Source organism: Aotus nancymaae, unplaced genomic scaffold (assembly GCF_030222135.1).
Source record: "Aotus nancymaae isolate 86718 unplaced genomic scaffold, 86718_ANA_hifiasm-v0.15.2.pri h1tg000010l, whole genome shotgun sequence".
Classification (NCBI taxonomy): domain Eukaryota; kingdom Metazoa; phylum Chordata; class Mammalia; order Primates; family Aotidae; genus Aotus; species Aotus nancymaae.
In genome coordinates, this window is record NW_026988421.1 from 34,364,690 (window position 1) to 34,389,486 (window position 24,797).

At 36.8% G+C, this 24,797-nt stretch overlaps 1 protein-coding gene and 1 pseudogene across 12 annotated transcripts in view; one reads left to right on the plus strand and one right to left on the minus strand.

Annotated features, from left to right (window-relative positions):
• Positions 1–674: 674 nt before the first annotated feature.
• Positions 675–24,797, minus strand: part of ZNF518A (zinc finger protein 518A) — a 34,150-nt gene continuing 10,027 nt past the window's right edge. For 6 of the 12 annotated variants that reach the window (XM_064374028.1, XM_064374030.1, XM_064374025.1 and 3 more), the window contains 3 exons: positions 11,536–11,685; positions 7,375–8,103; positions 675–7,229 (listed from right to left, as the gene is read on the minus strand). In XM_064374028.1, the coding sequence (XP_064230098.1) occupies positions 2,649–7,103 (4,455 nt within the window). In that variant the 5' untranslated portion in view covers positions 7,104–7,229; positions 7,375–8,103; positions 11,536–11,685 and the 3' untranslated portion in view covers positions 675–2,648. The remainder of the gene's footprint in view (positions 7,230–7,374; positions 8,104–11,535; positions 11,686–24,797) is intronic. The other 6 variants (XM_064374031.1, XM_064374032.1, XM_064374035.1 and 3 more) reach the window with 6 other exon arrangements.
• LOC135274122 (small nucleolar RNA U3) lies at positions 21,134–21,309 on the plus strand (annotated as a pseudogene).

Consider the following 24,797-nt stretch of genomic DNA (forward strand, 5'->3'; position numbering starts at 1 on the left):
AAATTTCTGACCCAGAAGTTCAACTGCAAAACTAAAACTAACTCTTTAATTGTAATAAAAACCTCAAACTACTGAATATCATATTTTGGAAAGCCATCTTTGGAAAGCCACAAAGGACGACAGAGGATGTTGTTTTGAATTTTCTGCAATGTCAACACTGAAGCTCCAAGCAGGTGTGTCTCCCTCAGAATAACGTAAGTTAACAAAATCAGACAAGAATATCTGAGGCATGAAGCTTACCTTAAATGGCTGTTAAAACTTTAAGGCAAGAAGTACGCATCTCAACATTAGATTTATTTTACTAATATGGCTATTCTGAAATGTAATTTTATAGTGCTGTGAGTGTTAGCAGGAAAGCTCCTCTCTCCTCTCTATTCACAGCAGGTAATCCCTCATAATGAATCTATATGTAACAAACACAGCATTTAATTTTATTGCTGTTAGAGAACTGAAGACTACAAGCTTCTCTATGGCTCACCTTGCCAGCATAACCATAGTAAAACTATGGTATAGGTTACCTTTCTTAAGTAATATATCATCTATGATTTGGGGAAGAAAAAGGAATCCCATACTTTATCTTGTATAGTTAACTAGCATTGAAAACACATACACTTTAAAATCTAATATTTTCTAGTAAAATAAAATTCCCATTAGATTTTAGCACAGTAAAAAAATTCTTGTGTAAACACAAACTTAAAATAAATTTAATTGAAAATGTTCATTACAGAAATTAACAATGTTTACCATTCTTTAAACACCATATACATTATTAATATATACTGTATATTTCCAATTAACTCCATTCTTAGGCTCAATTTAAGAAACACAATTGTAACATTTTATACAAAAAATACTTCACTAAGAAAGTAGACAAACTGCACAAAACAGTACAAGTATAATGTGCATAGCAAGATAGCTTGAAGCATTCTAGGTATGGCTTTCTTTAAAATAAAACTATTAGGGGAATGGGCCCATTTGGGACCTGCTGTTACAGTTGACATATGTAAACTGTTTCACATCTTTTTTAGGCACTTGCTAACAATAGTGTTCAATCCCTGAAAAACGAATTTACCTAAAAAAAAATCTACATCTGAAATAAAAACCAAAAAAAATAACATGGGTAAAGTCTTATATATTCCTTTTAAATTAAACAACCAGTTTTATTAGTGCATGCACAGAACTAAACTGAAAGAAAATAAACTTATGCCAAAAATTTCTGTGCAAAATTTACATAACTAAAAGGTACAAAAATATGTACAGATTTAATTTGCTATATACAGAAAAGAAGCCCTGAAGTTTTCATCCAATCAATGAAAATGTCATTAACACTTGTAACAATGTGACAAAAAAAACATATAGCACTTAATTTTGTAATACAAGAACTCCATTATTCAAAGATGCAATAAAATTTGATCCAAACTTACAAGGTGAAAAATCTAAATCTATGATTCTCTTGTCATCATGAAAACATCCATTTTAAAACTCTGTTGGGCATGTCCCTTAAGAATCTGTCCTAAGGTTTTATGCACTGCCTCTGGGTCCACTGTTAATGCTTCCTTTTTCAAATGCCAACAATCTGTATATATGTTTTGGGTTGTCGGTCACACTGAGAAGCTAACAGAAATGGTCTGTCCTAATTTGGACATGTTAAAATAATAAACTGAATACAGATGAAAATATAATCTTGCTTCAAAATATTGTTTTGGTAAAAAGTTTTAATTTTCAAGAAAAGCCACTCCTTGGAAATGCTCCTATGTTCCATTCTTTTTAAAGGGATGGGAACCAAGAATTACAAATGGCCATTTGTTTATGGAGGACAAACAATTTAAATGAGATAAGCACAGTTCTGTGTAAGGGGATGATCAGAGATTATAATCAAATTCAGAACTATGTTCAAGTTCTTTAACCAAACTTTCAATGAGACAAAGAGTTTAAATTCTTCTCTTGAGGTTGCCCGTCTACTGCAACATTTGACATGGTCATTTAGAAAAAGAAAATCACCTGGGAGAGTGTTCCCAATTTCTGACACGTGACAGAGTTCAACTGGAAAAAAAGAATTTACTTGCCAAAAACTCTTCAAGCATTATATGAGGTGTAACTGTAGTGAGTCAAATGTACTTTCCAAGCAGCCTAATATCCTTCAAAAGAACTATATTTAACAGATATACAGTGACTTCTTCACCCAAGCTCTCTCAAAGTACCTTCACAAATGTGAGAAACTCCTTCAGTTCTATCATGAAAGAGCTCTCCACCTCTACAGGAGCTACACTTAGATGCGTAAGGCTGGTGGAAGAAGAGAGGGAATGAGGGTGTCAGCCATTACCCTCTACTAAGAGTCACCAAAGAACTAAATTGGGAAAACTGTTTTATCAAAATTTTCTTTAGCCCTAACTTCCCAGGAACACATTTTTCAAAAATTAAATCAAGGTATTTCTGTGCTGTGATTAGTTTCTTGCACAACTTATGTGTGCAGAGATAGCATTTTCAAATATCACACATAAAACTTTTACTCTTCCACAGAAATATAATCAACTTTTAAAATGTTTAATTTCAGGTATACTGAAGTAGAATATTGCATTATGGTAATTCAACCCACTGTTTCCTTCTAAGGTAATTTTACTTTTCTTTTACTTGGTAATTATTGTAAACTATTCTAACATGTTCCAATCCCGAGTAGCTTCCATTAAATGTCTCTGACCATGACCAGCCCAAGTATCCTGATTGTCAAATATTCTACCACAAAACCAACAGTTAAATTTAGCCTTCAAAATATTTTCAGAGGTAGTCTTCACAATCTGGTAATTGTTTTTGCTTGTCTTTTTGAGTGTTAATTTTAGCACAAATCTTTCTTTCACAGAACTAACAGGTTTTAATGTTTTGTGCCTCTTGGAAAAATCGTCGTAAGTTGTTTTAGGAGGGTTATAGCAAACTGGTTTCAGTAAAGCATTGATAGTTCTTTTTGACAATGAAACCTTAAGTACGTGTCCATTAAATTTCGCAATAGTTTTCATTACACTTACTACTTCTGGTGCATCTGCATCAGGATGATTCAAAACTACAACTGGTTGGTTTCTCCTGGGACATTTCACAAGCTGTTTGGAACTAAAAGGGAAAAGCCTCAAAGTTCTGACAGACTCTTTTGAAAGCCTAGGTTTGCTAAATCCAAATGTTTCATGGACGTCTTCAGGTTTTGACTTTTCTTTACACTTTCTATGCAATGTTGCTTTTCTTCTTGGAGGTTCTTGGTAACTATCCCTACACTTGCGTTTACAGTTTCTGTTTCTAGATACAAAGGCAGTTTCCGAGTCTTCACTTCCACGAGTTTTTGTTTTTGAAAAAATTTTTTTGGAAGTCTTTTTTCTATTGAAGTTTCTCTCAGTTGTATAATTTGTTCTACATCTTAATACCCTTGCCTCTGAATAGTCACTGACACATATTGGTTCCTCAGAAGACTCTGGGCACGTTGCAGAAGAAGTTATCACAATTTCATTTGCTGGCATTAAGTCATCTAATAAGAAGGGTAAGGCATCTCTAGAAGATTCTGGCTCTTTCTGCTCTCCTCCTATAATGTGATTAGATGGCACATTGTCTTTTTGCAATGAGGACGCAGAGTTGCTTACTGACGGATTATTAGCAGCAGTCACATTTAAAACAGGGTTAAAAATTTTCAGCAATATTCTTTGTGGTGTTCCTTCAGGTTTCTTTGGCTGTATATTTTGATAAGTACTATTTTGGACTAATTTGGGCTTAAGCAGCTCAGTTTTATTTGGCATCACACACTTTAAAAAAACAGCTTGTTTGCCATCAGGCAAGAGGGTATAAAGAGGTGGTTTTGGAAAAATCTCCTTGTGCTGTTTTACCGAATCTGAGATATTCAACTTAGTGTTCTGTTGCTCAGATAGCATGTTAGGAATAAAAACAGCTTTCACAGAACTCGTTGGTTTCAAAATGTAAGGACCTTTTAATGGCAAAGTATTTTCTGAGTTACTTTTCATGCTCAAACAACTGCCAATGCTGGAACAAAGTGCAGGTGTAAGACAATTATTGTTTGGTTCTACCTTCAAAATAGGTGTTTTGCAAGGCTCCTTAGTCATAGTTCCATGAGCTTGGGCACCCTCAGTTTTGACAGTGGAAACACCTTCAAGTTTCCCATTATTAAACGTTAAAATCATCCCAGGTTTCTTGTTTACAACAAGAGAAGCAGGGATACCTTGTGAATTAACGAACGGAAGTGCATTTCCTGGAACAACCGGTAACCCAGGATTGTTAGTAATGTTCACTGGTACAAAAAGTCCTTTTGAAGTCTGAACAACTATAGTTCTTTTTTGTTCTGAATTTACAAGTGGACTCTGCATATAAAAAGAACCTAAATTTTGTGTGGTGGCTCGCAGTTTGTCTTTTACAAGCTGCTGTGTTATTATCGCATCTGACTGAGTCTTAAGTAATGTGCCAAAACCTGAAATTCTAGGTATCTTCTCTGAATCTCTCACATCTTGTGGCATTGATGGCATTTGTTTTTCTTTTCCAAATTTCAAATTCAAATCATTTGCAGGCACATTAATACCCACATTGCCAGGTGGCACCGGGAAGATGCCTTGCACTTTGCAATCTTTTGAAGGTTCAACAATTTTGCTTTCTCCCTCATGTTTTTGAAATGACTGGCCACAATGAAGTGGAAGGTCTTTATCTGGAGTGTTATTAGAATCTTGTTTTACATCAGGTTTTATTTTCAATACATCCTGAAGCAATTGGTTTACTTCAGGTGGCAGAAATTCTGATGCCTGTTGGCTCTGGAGAGAGAAAACCGATGTGATTCTGGGCATCATAGGTGAATCAACATTAGAAAAGTTATCCCATTTAGATTTTTCAGTTGTACACTCTAAATTTTGATTTTCATTACTGTACATGTTTTGTCCGTCAATATTTTGTCCTTTTTCTAAAACATACTGTTCTTCAATTTCAGATTTTGCTTTTAAAGTTCCATCTTTATCATTTAAAAGACTAATAGATGCTAACAGGCTATCTGGTTTTGAGCTTTCCTTCCTCACTAGTGACAAAAATGATTCACTAATTGGTTGCTGGACAACTGTTTTGCTGGATGAAGATTCTCTTTGAGGGTTTTCATACACTGCTGTTCCTGAAAACCTACGACGTTTATTAGAATTATTCACTTTTGAGTAATTATGAAATGGTAATGATCCTTGGTTGGAGGATTCAACAGTTAACTCAGAGCTGCCATAATTAATGCAATAATTATGCATATCTCCACTGTTGTATGCATTTGGTTTGGTAACACAGTTGACTTTATCTGGACTTTTAATGGTGGTACCTAACAGCTCGGGATGATTGTGAGTGAGATGATTTCCCCAGAAGTCAACATTATCTCTTGTTTCAAATTTTGTGGTCAAATTCACTGATGCTGTAACCAACTCTGATGTTGTCGGCAAAGAAGATACACTTTTCTCATAATCCATTGTTTGAAGCATATTATTCCTTTGAGATATCAAAGTCATTTCTTTTTCTGAAGTTGCTTTCCCTGAAAGTATAGAAGATGAACATGAAAATGGAGTAGCTGCTTTCATATAAACTGTGTCATTTAACTCAGTTGTTACTCCTGTTAAACATCCATTACTGTCCAAAGTCTGGGGTTGCAAATTAGCAGTACCAGGAAGTACCTTTGCAGCACCTGAATGTGAGCCTGGTGATAAATTTAGTTTATTGATAGGCACCAATTTTATTACAATATGCTGTTTTCCATCTACCATCTTGAAGCCCATAAACTTAGCATTATAGTTAGGGGGAATCATTATTTTATTATTTTTCACCAGTAACACTGTAGGTCCTAGTACAGCAGTCTTCATGAAACCTGAACTAATGTTTGGTCCCTCTTCAGTTCTATTACCTTGCCCAGTAGACAGAAGAGTTGGCTTCTCTGACTCTGATTCAGTGACTTTATTATTACTCTCACAGTGTAGTGTTTCATCCTTTTCTTCACTTAAATGCTCTTGAACAAGATGGCTCTGGTCTTCAGATTTAATCTGTGTTTTGTTCATTTTTTTAAGCACCTGAGTGTTCTTTTCTACACTTCTGTCACTTCCACTGTTAATTTTCTTACGTTTCCAGAATGTCTTCCTTGATGCACCTATTTTATATCTTTTCAGTATTAGCTTAAGTCCTGCTGAAGTCTTGGCCATCCTTTTATCATATTTGTCTTTTTCCAGTTTTTCTTTTGCATATAAATGTTCTTTGTGCAAAGTTACAACATGTCTTACAAGGTGTTCTCTCCTGGTGGCACCATAGCTACAATATTGACAAGTGAAGGGAAAAGTACCAGAATGAACATGAAGGTGCTTCTCAAGCTCTCCTTTGGTAAAACATACATGATGACATTTACCACACTTATAATGAATTTCGTTATGTCTATGAATGTGTTGAACAAATGTGCCAACATCCTGGGTGGAGAATTTACACTTTTCACATTGAAAATTACCATTAACACAATGTGTGGATGTGAAATGCTTTGTCAAGTTCAGTAAAGTATATACACTCTCATTGTTACAAATGTCACATTTTACTAAAGTGCTTCTATGGGTTCGTCTGTGTTGTTTAAATACCTGAAAGTCATTTGCTGAAAAGCTGCACATTTCACAAGGATATGAAGGTAATTCACCATGATGCCACATTTGAAAGTGTTTCTGCAAATCATTTGGGCTATATCGAGTGTTGTCTCGGCATTTTAAACAGCTGAAATTGAGTATTTTTGCAGACATGTTTATACCCTCTTCTTCAGCTCTCTCAGACTTATGAAGCAATGTACACTCCTCTACACAGCTTATAGTCTTTATACTGATAGATTTTCTTGCAGTCTGCTGTTTACTCTGAAATAATTTTCTGTATTTGTCAACTTCATCTTTCAATAGGACTTCATTTGGAATATTTATTTTTGGCAAATGAATTTTCACATTTTTCAGTTCATAATGAATACTTTCTGAAATTTTTGGTTTAGGTACTGATCTATCAACTATCTCATTTTTCACATTATAATCTTTTTTTAAAGTAGTTTGTTTTTCATCACAAAATAACTGTTTCTGTTCAGATGGCATGATTTAACCAAAAAAGTCCCAATTTCTTTTTTTCTGAAAACTCTTGAAGTTATCTGTAATTTAAACAGGAAACGATACTGTGTAGAGACATCTTCAAAATACGGGATTTTTCCCACAATAACTCACCTAAAATTAAACAAAGAATTGAAATTCTTATCACAAAAGTAATAGTAAATTTCGTATCTTTAAGTTCATTTTGGCACAAAGTAGGAAGGTTAATCAAAAACATAAAGATACAAAAAACTTGTTTAATATTTTAAGAACAGCTTACCAAGAAGTAATAGTTTGAAGTAAAAATAACACTAATCTGGAAATCAGGAAATGCAAGCTTTAGTTCCAGCTCTGCTGTGTGACCTTGGGAAAGCTTCAACTTCTCTGGACCTCAGTTTTCTCATCTAAAGAAAACCATAGTTGGGTAAGTACGCTCAAGCTCTAAGATTTTTATATTAAGGTGTTAATACAGTTTTTAAACAAGATTTTAAAAATCTTAACAAGAGAATCCTAAAAAGTTCCAGTTATGCACATGTGGTTTATCCACAAACTATTAACTTTCTCCTTTGCTTAGTTGATCCAATAGCTATTTCCTTGTGAGAATCCCAACAGACTTCTCTCCAGATTTTCTACTTCCTTAGTTCCTCAGGGATAATCTACCATTAAAACAAAAGCTTCATTCATCTAACAATAACAACTAAAGACAATATCTGCTTATCATTGCTTACAGGTTAGAAAACAAACAAACAAAAGAACAAAAGGGAAGAAATTAAAAAGAATAGCACCATTTTTCTGATGTAGTCCCAAAGTCCCTCTACTTACTACCTTTCCTATTCCCTACCATTTTGGCTATGTGGATTTATATCCCTAGCACTCAGACCAGATAAGAGCAAGGAAAAGCCCTTGGCAGATTAGAACATAACCATCACTACCTACCTCCATTAATTCAAGCACTTACTGGTCATGTTACTTTAGACAAGTCTCAATCTCTGTGTCTTAGTTCCTTCATCTGTAAAATGGGGGAAAAATTAGTACTTCTCCTATGTCTTTCACAAGGTTGTTGTGAAGATTAAATGAGAAAATATATACAAAAAAATCCTTTAAAGTGCTATATAAATCATAGCTACCACTATTACAGTATGTGATTACCATGTATAGGGCATAACAATATATTGTTGAGACAGGAATCTGAATACTGAAGGTTCAGTCATTAAAATATCAAACTGTATTATTAGAAAAATTACATGTTTTAAATTTTGTGCTCTTTTATCTATATAGATACAGATATATGACTAAACGAAATTAGATAAGCTAAACAAAACAAAGTAGAAATTACATTAAACTCCACCCATGTCTATCCAAAGGTCTTGGCTTTAAACTTCAATTAATTTAAATACCTAGGAACTTCACTGTTTTAGAAATCCTTTACTGAGAGAATATGATTAAAAGTTGAACTACTTACATATTAAGAGATCGATAATAAAGTAATCAGGCCAGGTGTGGTAGCTCACACCTGTAATCCCAGCACTTTGGGAGGCTGAGGCGGGCAGACCACAAGGTCAGGAGTTAAAGACCAGCCTAGCCAACATGGTGAAACCCCGTCTCTACTAAAAATACAAAAATTAGCCAGGCATGGTGGCGGGCGCCTGTAATCCCAGCTACTCGGGAGGCTGAGGCACGAGAATCACTTGAACCTGGGAGGCAGAGGTTGCAGTGAGCCAATACCGTGCCACTGCACTCCAGCATGGGTGACAGAGTGAGACTCAGTTTCAAAAAAAAAAAATTATCAGAAGGGTACCAATTATTGAATTGTTTTACATGCCATGACTAATAGAGTAAAATGTGAACCCAGAATGGGTTGCCCAGGCTAGGTATAGGAAGAATTATATGAATTGATTAAAAAGAAAATAGTATTTCTAAATCATCTGTTAAGTTTTCCTTCAGGGACTAGGGCAGGAGTGGGGAAATGGAATATATGAAGAGGTAGGAAATCAAACTGTCTAAATCTTATAAATTAGTATGTAACTCAGGAGTCAAAATGGTCGTGAAATAAAATATAACAGACAGCTTTGGCTTCCTTCTCTAATAATGCCTCTCTTAGACCTTGAGAATATTACAAAAATGTAATACGCATTTTTTCTATTTCTGAGTATCAAAAAATTTTTGATGCCTAGCAGATGGAAATTCAGTATTTACAGTGCTTATGTCCTATTTCACATTTGACACCTCTTCTGTGCTACTGGAGTTTTCATGTGTTTTCACTAATTTCAACTTCAAGAGGTTCAAAAGCTTCACTGGGAACATTTTTGTAAGATAAAAAAATGGCATAACAATAATGCTAACAGAGACCATCTTATTAAGAAATCCACTCAGCTCTGACTGAAGCTTGGTAACTGTTAAAGTTGAATGTCAAACTTTTTCATATTTAAGGTATGGCATATACAATATAGCATTAGAGAAGTGTGTGTATTTTAGGTAGTTTGGGATTTATTATTTGCCCTCAAATTTTAAGTTTCTCCAGAGAGTCTGTCTTTAACTATGTTCAACTTGTTGCATGGGGGAAGCAATCTGTGATGGTTAATTTTAGGTATCAACTTGTCTGGATTAAGAAATACCTAGAAAAACCAGTAAAATATTACTTCTGGGTTTGTCTGTGATGGTGTTTCCAGAGACTGGGATGTGAGTCAGTAGACTGAGTGGGGTAGATATGCCCTCAGTGTAGTGGGCACCATCCAATCGGCCAGGGGCCTTGACTAAACAAAAAAGGACAGAAAAGGATTTCCCATGCCTCTCTCAGAGCAAGGGTACTCTCTTCCTCCCTGCCCTTTGACATCAGAACTCCAGGCTCTCTAGCCTTAGGACTCCAGGACTAGACCAGCAGCCCTGCTTTGGTCAGGTCTTTAGCCTCAGACTGAGAAGTGGACCATCAGCTTCCCTGGTTCTGAGGCCTCTGGACTTGGCCTGAATCATGCGACCAGCATCCCAGGTCTCTAAGTTTGTAGACAACCTGTTACAGGATTTCTCAGCCTCCATAACTGCATGAGTCAATTCCTCTAATAAATCCCCTCTCATGTATTTACATATTTATCAATCAATCTATATACAGTCATGTGCTGCATAATTATGTTTTGGTCAACAATGAACCAAATAAACAAAAGTGGTCCCCTGAGATTAACACTGTAATACTATAATTTTACTGCATCTTTTCTACATTTAGATACACAAATATTCATCACTGTGTTACATTTGTATATACTATTCAGTATAGTAACACGCTGCAGGTAGCCTAAGAGCAATAGGTTATACCATATAGCCTAGGTATAACAGGTTATACCATCTAGGTTTGTGTAAGTACACTCTATGATGTTCACACAATGACAGAATAACCTAATGACTCATTTCTCAGAATACATTCCCATCATTAAACAAGGTATGACTGTGTATGTATCCTACTGGTTCTGAGTCTCTGGAGAACTCTGACTAATACACAAACATGATACCAGACAGCAATTTATACTCATATTGCCACCTATGGACAAAAAATAATGTTGGCATATTGTAAACATCTCAACACACAAAAAAAAATTATTACAATTTTAATCCTCTAACCTATGTGCTAATAGCTCTTTTTACTACAGTCCAATCGCTACCCACTAACAAACATTACTGATTTTATTTATTTATTTATCTTGAGGCAGGGTCTCAGTTTCATTCTGCCACTCAGGCTGGAGTACAGTGGCGCGATCTCAGCTCACTGCAGCCTCAACCTCCACAGCTCAAGTAATCTTTCCACCTCAGACTCCCAAGTAACAGGGAACACAGGTATACACCACCATAGTCCACTGATTTTTGTATTTTTCTGCAGAGATGAGGTTTGCCATGTTGCCCAGGCTGGTCTTGAACTTCTGAGCTCAAGCAATCCACCCACCTTGGCCTCCCAAAGTGCTGAGATTACAGGTGTGTGCCAAGATGTCCAGCCCAAATTACTGGTTTTAAATGAGCTATTTAAACTACTGCCTTCTATATATATATATATATATTATTACAGCATAAGACTTGACCAACATCTCAATAAGTTTTGAGATAATACAATTTTGTAAAAGTATTAAAATAATCTATAGTTTCATATATGAAGATGGCAACTGAAAACATTTGATTTCCTCCTTCTTCTAAGTGTCCACTGAAACAACCAAAAAAATATAATTTAAAAACTCCTACAAAATGGCTAGGAACTAGGAAAACATTCCATATACACATGGCAAGGTGTCTGGTAGCAAACAATCTGGTGAGAGGAGAGTGAAAACAAACGCCAACACACCATCAGCCACCATTTTAAAGAGGGAGTTCACTAGGGAACATTTATCCAATGAGGATCTACCCATTATGCCCCAGGTAAGGAAGTGAGAGACATAATCCTGTCTACTCCTTCCCTTAAACATACCTTGGAAGATAAAATGAGGCCTGAGTGAAAAACCAGCTGGAGCCCTTTGGGTGACAGAAGGCTCAGGCTGAGGTACAAGGAAGAAGGAAATAATCCAGAACTTCAAGCTAGGTCCAGAGGCCCGAGAGGGTAGGGGGTTGCTAGCACCAGCTGTCAAGAGAGATGCAAAGAGGACATTATTTCTGAACAAAGATGAATCTTCCTACACCCACGGCTATCTTCCTCTGCTTAAGAGTTCTGTCATTCTGCCACATAATTGAATTATCTCTAGTCTGTCAGAAAAAATTAGATTAACTCTCAAATTCCCCTTCTCCTAAGAAAAATCCTGGTATTCTCTAAGAATTCATCTCAACTACCAATGCCAACAAAAAAAGGTTAAGTAGGCAGAAACATCACTGGATGCAGCAGCTCTAAGAAGGGAAAATAATCTGAACCCTTAGAGAAAACTCTCCCCTGTTCTCCCACCCAGCAGTGACTATAATGAAAGTTACTGCGGTAAGGCCTGGCGCAGTGGCACACGCCTGTAATCCCAGCACTTTGGGAGGCTAAGGTGGGGGAACACCTGAGGTCAAGAGTTCCAAGACCAGCCTGGTCAACATGGTGAAACCCTGTCTCTACTAAAAATACAAAAATTAGCTGGTCACGGTGGCATGCGCCTGTAATCCTAGCTACTCAGGAGGCTGAGGCACAAGAATTGCTTGAACCTGGGAGGCAGAGGCTGTGAGCCGAGATCATGCCACTGTGCTCCAGCCTGGGTGACAGAGTGACACTCTGTCTCAAAAAAAAAAAAAAGAAAAAGAAAAAAGAAAAGAAAGTTACTGCAATAAAAAAAGAGAAAACTTTTTTTTTTTAATCAGGTAATAACTATGAATCTCAGTAAGATCTAGCATATTGGGGAAAAAAGAGCATATTGACTGTCATAAAAGAGAGAACAAAGTAGATGGGGGAGAAATGATTTTGAAAAAGAGAAAAAAAATTGTACCTAGTTTTTTTTTTTTTTCCCAAAAAGATCTGAAATTTTAAAATCAAAGGCTCTCCAAATGCCAGGCAAGATTACAAGGTAGAAGGACAATATAAAACTCAGTATCTACAACTTATCTTTGTAAAAATTGTTAGTTTAAAAGATAAAGATGAAATGCTATCCAAAAAGGTGGTACAGAAAGGTAGTGATAGTTACCTAAAAAAAGGCATTTGTTTTTCATCAGCAACACCACCTTTAATCAGACACCAATATTAATCAGACATTTTACTCACAACTCTAAATATGAGAAGACAATGGAATAACACTTATAGAGTTCTGAGGTAACCCAAAAATTAATTTCATATCCAGAAAAGCTCCCATATGTGAGAGAAAAGCACAATTTTAGATATGCAAAGATTCAGAAAATACACTATATATGTACTCTTTGAGGAAAAAAATTTTCAGTAAATACTTCAGCAAATTCAAATTTAAATCACAAAGAAAACTAAAAAAAAATGTAATATAGAAGAAATATCTGTGGGCAATATAACCTACAACATAGAAATGAATATGAACATTGTTACTAATACAGTTAAGAAAGCAGAAAAGACTGGATGGAGAAAAGAACACCTGAGACATCAAATACTTAGAATCCCTTACAGAAAAATTAACAATAGAAAACAGAAAAAGAACCAATAGCAACAAAACTTTGGATGCTGAAAAGCAGATAAATAGGTAGTAAATGACCCTGCAGACAGCTGGGAAAGCTAGGAACTAACACATTTTACATTCTGAATCTTTACGAAGTCTAAGAACTGGCAGCACCAAGCAACTCTGAAATGGGAGGAAGGAGGGAAGGGAAGCTAAAACAAAAGAAATTTGGAGAAAGCTGGTTGAGTTTTAGTTAGACGCTAAGATTCTCTTCCCCACTCTATCATACTATCAGTAACTGTTGTTTCCCCACTACAGAAGTCTAGAGGCTTATTCTCTACAAAGGGTAAAACAGAATCTTTGTTTTATGGGGGATCAGGCACTGGTGAGAGAGTAGCCCTATGCCAAAACCAAGAGGATTAAATGACCATATACATATGGGACACAAACCGTCACCCCATATCCCTTTTTTTTCTGCTTCTAGGTTTTTTCTGCTCCTAGGTGACAACAATGCTCCTTAAACTATGGTCTGCTGATGGTCCATAAGCCATCTGTCACCAGTGCATGACAAGGTAAGTACCAAAACCGAAAATAAGCATTTAGAAACAATTACTGAAATTTTCAGTTAGGTTTATGTCTGTTGAATCTAATAATAAAAACATGTACTTGTGTTTTGTATGTCTTCATTTTTAAAATTTCATTATTCTGGCAATTTATTTTTATTATGCTTTAAAACTATCAGCTGTAATAGACTGGAGTAAAAGAAAAAAGCTCCCTGGAGCTTCACCAGTTGGAGCAGCACTGGGAGATTATGGTGCCTAGCCCAGCCCAAAGAGCTCCCCACAGTGGTAGTTAAAACCTTGTGTTACAAGCCCCTCATGGGTTCAGACAGGGCTTTCCATGAGCTTCTTAGACACAAGCAGGCAGCCAAGGATTAAGAGACATCTAAGAAAACCACCTAATATTAGTTCAAGATCCAGACAAAATAAATTTTAAAAATTAATTTGTTAGCAACTGAGACTATTAAGACAAAACATTTTTTAAAACTCATTGATTTCTTAGGGATGTAAGAAATAAGAACAGGATGCCACAAAAAAAGGAACATCAAGAAAACAAAAAGAACTCTTAGAAACAAGAAAACATAAAGAAGCAAAAAGGGGCAATGGAAGGGTTGGAAGATAAAGGTGAAATAACCTCTCAGAAAAAACAAAACACAGAGATGAAAAATAGGAGAAACAGGGTAAGAAAGTTAGAGGAGCACTCTAAGAGGTCTAACATTTGATTAGTAGGAAGAGAGTACAAAGAAAAAGAGGAAAGAAATCATCAATAATATGACTTTTTTAAAGTATTGAGTTGTAGGAAATCAGTTTCCAGGATGAAAATGTCCACCAAGTGCTCAGTGTAATGTACCAAGGCATATCATTGCAAAGATTCATAACAGTGGAGGCAAAATCCCAGTTTCTAGAAAGAAACAAAAAAGATCAGAAAACAAAAATTAGAATCAAATGACTTTAGACTTCTCAGCAACAATAACAGAAAGACAAAGTCAAAGGGGCAATACCTTCAAATTCTGGCATAAAGCTTTCAACCAAGAATTCTACACTTTGCCAAGGGGCTAAGTATAAGGGCAAAATGAAGACACACAAAATCCCAAACTTTACCTACCAGACATCCTTCCCCAAGTTGTTACTAGAAGATATACTCCATCAAAATGAAAGAATACACCAAGAAAGAGAAAGACATGAAGTACAGGCATTGGGAGATCAAATGGAGGAAAGAGAAGTAAATAATATCTCCAAGATGACAGTAAAGGGAAATACCAGGATAACAAACAGTTGGATCACAGATTATATTGCTCCTGTCAGTCCAAAGACAGGACATCTTGGACATCAAAAAATAAGACACATTGAGGACTTCCATGACCAAAAATGTCACTGATACTGTACTATCTTTTAACCATAGGACAGAATCCCCAGGTGAGCCTGGCCCAGATTCTTATCTGTATTTGGCTTGTACTGACATAAACTCATGATGTTCCTGCTTTTCCCTCCATGTCCTTATATCCAGATCAACTGTATGGTGAGCTTAGAAACCAAAATTACAGAGCAGCCTCTCTCAGACATCCACCATCTGGTCTATACTCTGGGCCTGTCAGATTCTCTTATTACAGTGAGCTCTTAAGATTGCTAGGATTCACTCATGATTTACACAGACTTCCCCAAAAGTGGCTCTGGTAAACCCCAGAGAAGCTAAAACCAGACTATGATTCAGGTTATGCTGTTACCTTAACTTCTCCTGGGAGCCTTCATCTACTAGTGGCATTGTTACCCTTTCATCACATAGCTAGATTTAGGCTTGCTACCAAATTTTCAAAATGAAACAATTTGGTATTTATAGTCATCAAAATACCAAAAGTTAGAATGGTAGTTTCATCTTGGTTAGGAGCAAAGAGGAGGATATGACCAGAGAGAACACAACAGGGAAAAAGGAAAGGAGCTTCTGTTTCTTAAATAGCTGGTATGAAGATATTTGTTTTATCTTTAAACCACATATATATTGTGTGCATTTTGTACATAAACACATTTCATAATAATAAAAATAAAAACAAGTTAGAAAATGGGCAAAAGACACCAAGAAGAAAGTCACAGAGGAAAGTAAGTGAAAACATGTCCAACTTCACTAGAATTCAAAACGAATAAAAACAAGAAAACTTCTCCCAATCAGACTGCAAAAGATGTTATGTATTTCTAACAGTGTTGGTCAGCAATGGAAAAAAGACATGATGATATACTAACGATGGAGATAAAAACTGGAATGACCTTTATAAAGAACAGTTTGCAATAAATATACAGAAAGTCTGGGGAAAAGGCATACAACTTCTGATTCACTTCTAGAAATGTATCCTAAAGATAATAATCAGAGATATTGTGTCATTGTTTATAAAAATCACAAAATTAAAAATAAGTCTCCACCAATAAATGATGATTAAATCAATTGTAGTATTTTAAGGGAATATTATGCAATTTAAAAAACAACTGTAAACTCACATTTATTAACACAATATCTAACATACCTTAAGTGAAAAAAATAAAAAATAAACAGCAGACCTATAGAGTTTAATTTGTTCAAATACTGATAGATGGATAGAGAATGGATAAACAAATGCATAACTCTCAGTAAATAAAAAGTCAAGAAGAATGCACACACAAAAATGTTCCTAGCGGTCACTGGTTATCCTTCAGTCAGTGTTTCCTAAAACGCTGTCTTGGATCACCGTGGCCTCCACACTGGCATACTACCTTATGACAGCACAAGCAAACAGCTTACATTTGAATGTTGTGAGAATGGCAATCTTTTTGCCTCTAGACCACAATTTTATGAAACTTTATGAAAAAGTGGCATGAAGTCATGAAAATTTTGAAATTCTCAAAGCAAGTGACTTCTGTGGTAAATCAACTGAGTTTTTCTTGAACAAACTCAAAATAATACACTTGCTGCCAGTATAAAATAGATGAATGTTAACACTAAAGGTAAAGAAGAGATCAAAACAATATAGGTATCATTCAATTCTGTGTTCTCCATATCAACACACAGGTACCCAATCATAGGACTGCAGCCTCAAAGTTAATGGTAAACAAGAAATGGTAAACAATCACTTTAACACCAGCCTCAAAGTTAATGGTAAACACTCAGAGAATGATGAATTATGTTACTGGATTTCATTCATGCTGCATAAATTAATGCTATAAGAGAAGTATTTTAGTTTGTTTATTTAACAATTAATTTGTGAGGAATGAGGCTACTTAAAAAGTAATGGCACTTGATACAACCAGAATACCAATTATGTATGCAGTGTTGTTACATAAATAAAATGATGTGACCAGGCACAGTGGCTCATGCCTGTAATTCCAACACTGTGAGAGGCAGAGGTGGGTGGATCACCTGAGGTCCGACCAGCCTGATCAACACAGTGAAGCCTCATCTCTACTAAAAATACAAAAATTAGCCGAGCATTGTGGCGCATGCCTGTAATCTCAGCTACTCAGGAGGCTGAGGCAAGAGAATCGCTTGAACCCGAGAGGTGGAGGTTGCAGTGAGCTGAGATAGTGCCACTACACTATAGCCTGGGCGACACAGCAAGACTCCATCTCAAAAAAATTAAAAGATGCATGCAATTTATACAGAAACAAATGGTATTCAACTAATAATATGCTTCCTGATCTTGATACTGTTAAAAGAAAATACTAAAAATTGTAACACCAACCTAATTTTGCCTATATATTTCTTTCTATATGATACACAAAGAAATGAATAGAAACTATAATGTTCAACTATTTTTGCAATATGCAGCATATTATTAATAAAGTGCTGGATTTCATCTTACAAAATGTTATTTAGGTTTTTTTTTTTTTTTTTTTTTGCTATCTTTAACAGTTTTGGTTACTGGTATTACAGAGGGTTTATAAAATGGATTGGAGTACTTTCCACTATTTCATCTGCTCTGAAATAGTTCACTAACCAGACTACTGACAATAGTTTAATTTTTTTCATCTCTTTAAAATTGCACAGACTGCACCAAGAACACCATATGGACCTAGTGACCTTTCAGATTTTTAGACCTTACAATCTTTGCAAGTTCTTCTATGGTTTCTGGGCTCTTTAGAGTTTCTACTGATTGAGTCACTTTGGTAATTTATATTTTCCTTGAAAATAATCAATTTTGTAAACTCACAAAAACCTCACTTAAAAAAATCCTACCAAAAAAAAGCATCACAGGCCGGGCGCGGTGGCTCAAGCCTGTAATCCCAGCACTTTGGGAGGCCGAGACGGGTGGATCACGAGGTCAAGAGATCGAGACCGTTCTGGTCAACATGGTGAAACCCCGTCTCTACTAATACAAAAAATTAGCTGGGCATGGTGGCGCGTGCCTGTAATCCCAGCTACTCAGGAGGCTGAGGCAGGAGAATTGCCTGAACCCAGGAGGCGGAGGTTGCGGTGAGCCGTGATCGCGCCATTGCACTCCAGCCTGGGTAACGAGCGAAACTTCGCCTCAAAAAAAAAAAAAAAAAAAAAAAAAAAAAAAGCATCACATATAAATATATATATATCAGTATCACTTAAATGTCCAGGAAAAGGAAAATTATAAATTATGAAACATCCACATGAAATTATACAGAAGGAAGTATGTATATGAATTGACCTGGAACAGTATTTACTGTCAGTAATTTTAAAAAAAAAGTTTAAAAAGGAAGTTGAAGGCTGAGCATGGTGGCTCATGCCTATAATCCTAGCACTTCAGGAAGCCAAAGTGGGTGGATGGCTTGAGCTCAGGAGTTCAAGACTAGCCTGGGAAACATGGTGAAATCCCATTTCTACAAAAAAGTACAAAAATTAGCTCGGTGTGGTGGCATGCCCCTGTAGTCTCAGCTACTCAGGAGGCTGAGGTGGAAGCACTGCTTGAGCTTGGGAGGTAAAGGCTGCAGTGAGCCGTGATCACGACACTACATTCCAGCCTGGGTGACAGAGCAAGACCCTGTCTAAAGAAACAACAACGAAGAAAGCTACAGACTGAGGCACAGAATACACTTTAAATTAGGAGAAATGATCCTCATGTCATTTTGATGCTAAGAGGAAAGATCTTATAAGCATATGTGTGTATAAGCACAGACAAATCTGCAGAAGGATATCCTCCAAACTACTAATAGTTTAATTTTTTTTTTTAAGTAATGACAGCATGGCATAGCAAAAAACAAACCAGAAAACCAAATCAATGGGAGAAAAATCATTAGCTCTCCTAAGAACCCTGACTGAAACCAAGAGGGCAATGTCACCACCACAAGCCTTTATGAGGCCTGCCTATATATTCCTACTCTTGAATTCCACGAAATCCTGTATTCTTAAAATAATTCCCCCTTTCAACATAAGCTAGCTCACATCAGTTTCTACTGCTTGTAATCAAAGGCTTCTTACTTAATACAGAAAGCTGACAAATCAGTAAACACAGTCATCATAGAAAGGTTTTGTGAGGACCCTTTGAAGAGTAGCAGGACTTAAACATGTAAGAAAGGAGCAAAGGCAATCTAAATCAGAAAAACAGAATAAAGAAACAATGGAAGAAAATTATTTTTCTCCCAAGGTACCACAGGGTCTAGATCAAAAAAAGAATGCATAATGGGGAGGTTAAGTAAGAACAGACTATAGAGGACAGATCTGAAATGGAAATGATAGGTAAACAGAAGCCACTGTTATCCATTTATGAACAGAAAAAAGTTATAAAAGCAGGACTTTATAAATAAACTGGAGAAAGTAAACATAGAAATGAGAAATTTAGATGACTAGAGTGACAATCCAAATAAAAACTGAGAAGCCAGGGAACTGGTAATGTTAACATACATAGGTTAGAAATCACAGTTGGGCACGGTGGCTCAGCCCTGTAATCCTAGCACTTTGTGAGGTCAAGGTGGGTGGATTAGCTGAGGTCAGGAGTTCAAGAACAGCCTGGCCAACATGGCGAAACCCCATCTCTACTAAAAATACAAAAAATTAGCCAGGCATGGTGACAGGCATCTGTAATCTCACCTTCTCGGGAGGCTGAGGCACGAGAATCACTTACACCCAGGTGGAAGAGGTTGGGAGTGAGCCGATACTGCACCACTGCACTCCAGCCTGGGCGACAGAGCAAGACTCTGTCTCAATTTCAAAAAAAAAAAGAGAGAGACAGAAATCACACAACGGGTCCAGAGAGATTTTTAAAAGATAATTCCCAAAGTAAAATGCCAAAGATAAGGAAGATTTAAAGAGTTTATCAAAAGGCACCATTCTTGGACAGTTATATTTGCTTTCTACAATAGATTAAAAGTCAAAGACATTCTATAGAGTCTAAAAAGGAAGAATCCATATGCTACTTAGCAATATTCAAGTTGCTTAAACACCAAAGAAAACTAAAAAACTCTAGTTTTAGCTTAGCTATATTCGTGACTCAGTATGTAGCTCTGTAACTTGTCCCATCACATAGAAAACTACTGCATTCCTTAAGTCATTCAATCCTTTTTCTGTAGATAAATACAGGCAAAACAGTCATATGAATACATGAGATCAAACCAAAGCAGTACGCACCAGTAAAAGCTTACTGAAAAATATAACGTTCTGCTAAAAGGAATCTAGAAACACACATATACAAAACCCTAAGAATATTACTTTCACAGCAGAATCTATTTTAGTGCCGTCAAAGTAACTATTATCTGTTCATGACTTGAAACAAACATTTTGGGCTTACTTTTTTTTTGTAGCTGTTTTAAGTTTTCGAAAAGTTTACCTAAGACACTGATTCTACTCTCTTATATTTTGAGTGAAAGAAATGGTTTTATACAAGTTTACATAACATAACCAAAGCAAGCTCCCTCCAGATCACTGTGGTCTAATGAGCAACTTAAACACAGATAAATAAATGTAGGCTGGGCACGGTGGCTCAGGCCTATAATCCCAGCACTTTGGGAGGCACAGGCGGGAGAATTTTGCTTGAGCCCAGGAGTTCAAGACCAGCCTGAGCAATATAGTGAGACCTCATCTCTATAAAAGTATTTTAAAAATTAGGCCAGTGTGGTGGTATATGCCTGTATTCTCAGCTACTCAGGAGGCTGAGGCAGCAGGATCACTGAAGCCTGGGTGACAGAGGTTGCAGCAAGCCAAGATTACAGCACCACTGCACTCCAGGCCAACAGAGCTAGACCATGTCTCAAAAAAAAAAAAAAAAAAAAGAAGATGATTAGATAAAGAAAATGTGGCACATATACACCATGGAATACTACACAGCCATAAAACACAATGGGTTCGTGTTCTTCGTAGGGACATGGATGAATCTGGAAACCATCATTCTCAGCAAACTGACACAAGAACAGAAAATATATGACTATGATTTTAGACTGAATCACTTTAGAGCAAACTTCAAAGAGCATGTAAACTTTTTTGCTACAATAATTTGGAACTAAGACTATACTTTCAGGGATCATTTCTATAGTTTGTTACTAGAGAAGTTTCTCTAAATGTGTAGAGCACCACAACTCTATGCACATAAATTAGAAAACCTGGAAGAAATGGATAAATTCCTGGACAGTAGTCTCCTCCCATGCCTAAACCAGGAAGAAGTCGAAACCCTGAATAGACCAATAACAAGGTCTGAAGTCGAGGCAGCAATTAAGAGCCTACCACCCAAAAAAAGCCCAGGCCCAGATGGTTTCACAGCCGAATTCTACCAGACATACAAAGAGGAACTGGTACCATTCCTACTGAAACTATTCCAAATAATCCAAAAAGAGGGAATCCTTCCCAAATCATTTTATGAGACCAACATCATCCTAATACCTACCAAAACCCGGCAGAGACTCAACAAGAAAAGAAAACTACAGGCCAATATCCATGATGAACATAGATGCAAAAATCTTCAATAAAATACTGGCAAGCCGATTACAACAGCACATCAAAAAGCTTATCCACCATGATCAAGTAGGATTCATCCCGGGGATGCAAGGCTGGTTCAATATACGCAAGTCTATAAATGTAATTCACCACAAAAACAGAACCAAAAACAAAAACCACAAGATTATCTCAATTGATGCAGAGAAGGCCTTCGACAAAATTCAACAGCCCTTTATGCTAAAAACTCTCAATAAACTAGGTATCGACGGAATGTATCTCAAAATAATAAAAGCTATTTATGACAAACCGACAGCCAATATCATACTGAATGGGCAAAAACTGGAAGCATTCCCTTTGAAATCTGGCACTAGACAAGGATGCCCTCTCTCACCACTCCTATTCAATATAGTATTGGAAGTTCTAGCCAGAGCAATCAGGCAAGAAAAAGAAATAAAGGGTATTCGATTAGGAAAGGAGGAAGTCAAATTGTCTCTATTTGCAGACGACATGATTGTATATCTAGAAGACCCTATCACCTCAGCCCAAAATCTCCTGAAACTGATAAGCAACTTCAGCAAAGTCTCAGGATACAAAATCAATGTGCAAAAATCACAAGCATTCCTATACACCAATAACAGACTTAAAGAGAGCCAAATCAAGAATGAACTGCCATTCACAATTGCTACAAAGAGAATAAAATACCTAGGAATACAACTAACAAGGAACGTAAAGGACCTCTTCAAGGAGAACTACAAATCACTGCTCAACGAAATAAGAGAGGACACAAACAGATGGAGAAACATTCCATGCTCATGGTTAGGAAGAATTAATATCGTGAAAATGGCCATACTGCCCAAAGTAATTTACAGATTCAACGCTATCCCCATCAAGCTACCAATGACCTTCCTCACAGAACTGGAAAAAACCACCTTAAACTTCATACGGAACCAAAAGAGAGCCCACATAGCCAAGTCAATTCTAAGCAAAAAGAACAAAGCGGGAGGCATCACACTACCGGACATCAAACTCTACTACAAGGCTACAGTAATCAAAACAGCATGGTACTGGTACCAAAACAGAGATACAGACCAATGGAACAGAACAGAGGCGTCGGAGGCGACACAACATATCTACAATCACCTGATCTTTGACAAACCTGAAAAAAACAATCAATGGGGAAAGGATTCCATGTTCAATAAGTGGTGTTGGGAAAACTGGCTAGCCATAAGCAGAAAGCAGAAACTGGACCCCTTCCTGACACCTTACACTAAAATTGACTCCAGATGGATTAAAGACTTAAACATAAGACGTAACACCATAAAAACACTAGAAGGAAACCTAGGCAAAACCATTCAGGACATAGGCGTAGGCAAGGACTTTATGACCAAAACACCAAAGGCATTGGCAACAAAAGCCAAAATAGACAAATGGGACCTAATCAAACTCCACAGCTTTTGCACGGCAAAAGAAACAGTCAATAGAGTGAATCGGCAACCAACAGAATGGGAAAAAATTTTTGCAGCCTACCCGTCTGACAAAGGGCTGATATCTAGAATTTACAATGAACTAAAAAAGATTTACAAGAAAAAAACAAACAAGCCCATTCAAAAATGGGCGAAGGATATGAACAGATACTTTACAAAAGAAGACATACATGAGGCCAACAAACATATGAAAAAATGCTCATCATCATTGGTCATTAGAGAAATACAAATCAAAACTACATTGAGATACCATCTCACGCCAGTTAGAATGGCAATCATTAAAAAATCTGGAGAAAACAGATGCTGGAGAGGATGTGGAGAAATAGGAACACTTTTACACTGTTGGTGGGAGTGTAAATTAGTTCAACCACTGTGGAAAACAGTGTGGCGATTCCTCAAGGACCTAGAAATAGAAATTCCATTTGACCCAGCAATCCCATTACTGGGCATATATCCAAAGGATTATAAATCGTTCTACTATAAGGACACATGCACACGAATGTTCATTGCAGCACAGTTTACAATAGCAAAGACCTGGAACCAGCCCAAATGCCCATCAATGATAGACTGGACAGGAAAAATGTGGCACATATACACCATGGAATATTATGCAGCCATTAAAAAGGAGGAGTTCACATCCTTCGTAGAGACATGGATGAACCTGGAAAACATCATTCTCAGCAAACTGACACAAGAACACAAAATCAAACACCACATGTTCTCACTCATAGGTGGGTGTTGAACAAGGAGAATACATGGACACAGGGAGGGGAGCACTATACACGGGGGTCTGTTGGTGGGGAGGGGGGATAGTGAGGGGGTGGGGAGTTGGGGAGGGATAGCATGGGGAGAAATGCCAGATATAGGTGAAGGGGAAGGAGGCAGCAAATCATACTGCCACGTGTGCACCTATGCAACAACCTTGCATGTTATTCACATGTACCCCAAAACCTAAAATGCAATTAAAAATAATAATAATAATAATAATAATAATAATTTGGAACTTGGTTTAAAGCACACAGAGTCAGAAATTACTCATACAACACCCCCACCACCACCAACTTTTTTTTGAGACTGGGTCTTACTCTGTCACCCAGGCTAGAGTGCAATGGCACAATCATGGCTCACTGCAGCCTAGCTCTCCTGGGCTTAACTGATTCTTCCACCTCAGTCTCCCAAGTAGCTGGGACTACAGATGTGCACTGCTATGCCCAGCTAATTTTTCTTTCTTTTTTTTTTTTTTTCCCTCCAGAGAGATGGGGTTTCACCATGTTGCCCAGGCTGGTCTCAAACTCCTGGTCTCAAGCAATCTGCCTGCCTCAGCCTCCCAAGGTGCTGAGACTACAGATGTGAGCCACCACAGCCTGGCAGAAATCACCTTTTTAATAGGTAGGAATTAGGAGAAAAATCTGAACTAATTTGTCCAAAGTGACATAAGGACCACTGAATTCAGTATAGGAAAAGGATTATTTTCATCTCTTGCTCCTTTCTTCTTCTGCTTGTCATTTTGCTATCACAGTGATTTAGAATAAGCAGATTTTCATTGGTAATACATGAGGGGAGGGAAGAAAATCAAAAGATGTACTGCTATTTGACTGGAAGAACACATTATCATGTGATTCATTCCCACTCAATTTCACAAAATAATATAAATGGTTTAATTTTTCTCTAGATCTATATAGCACCTGCCTCCATGATTAGAAATTCCACTCCCTGGATGTCCCCATCTTAGTATATGGTACTAAAATCCA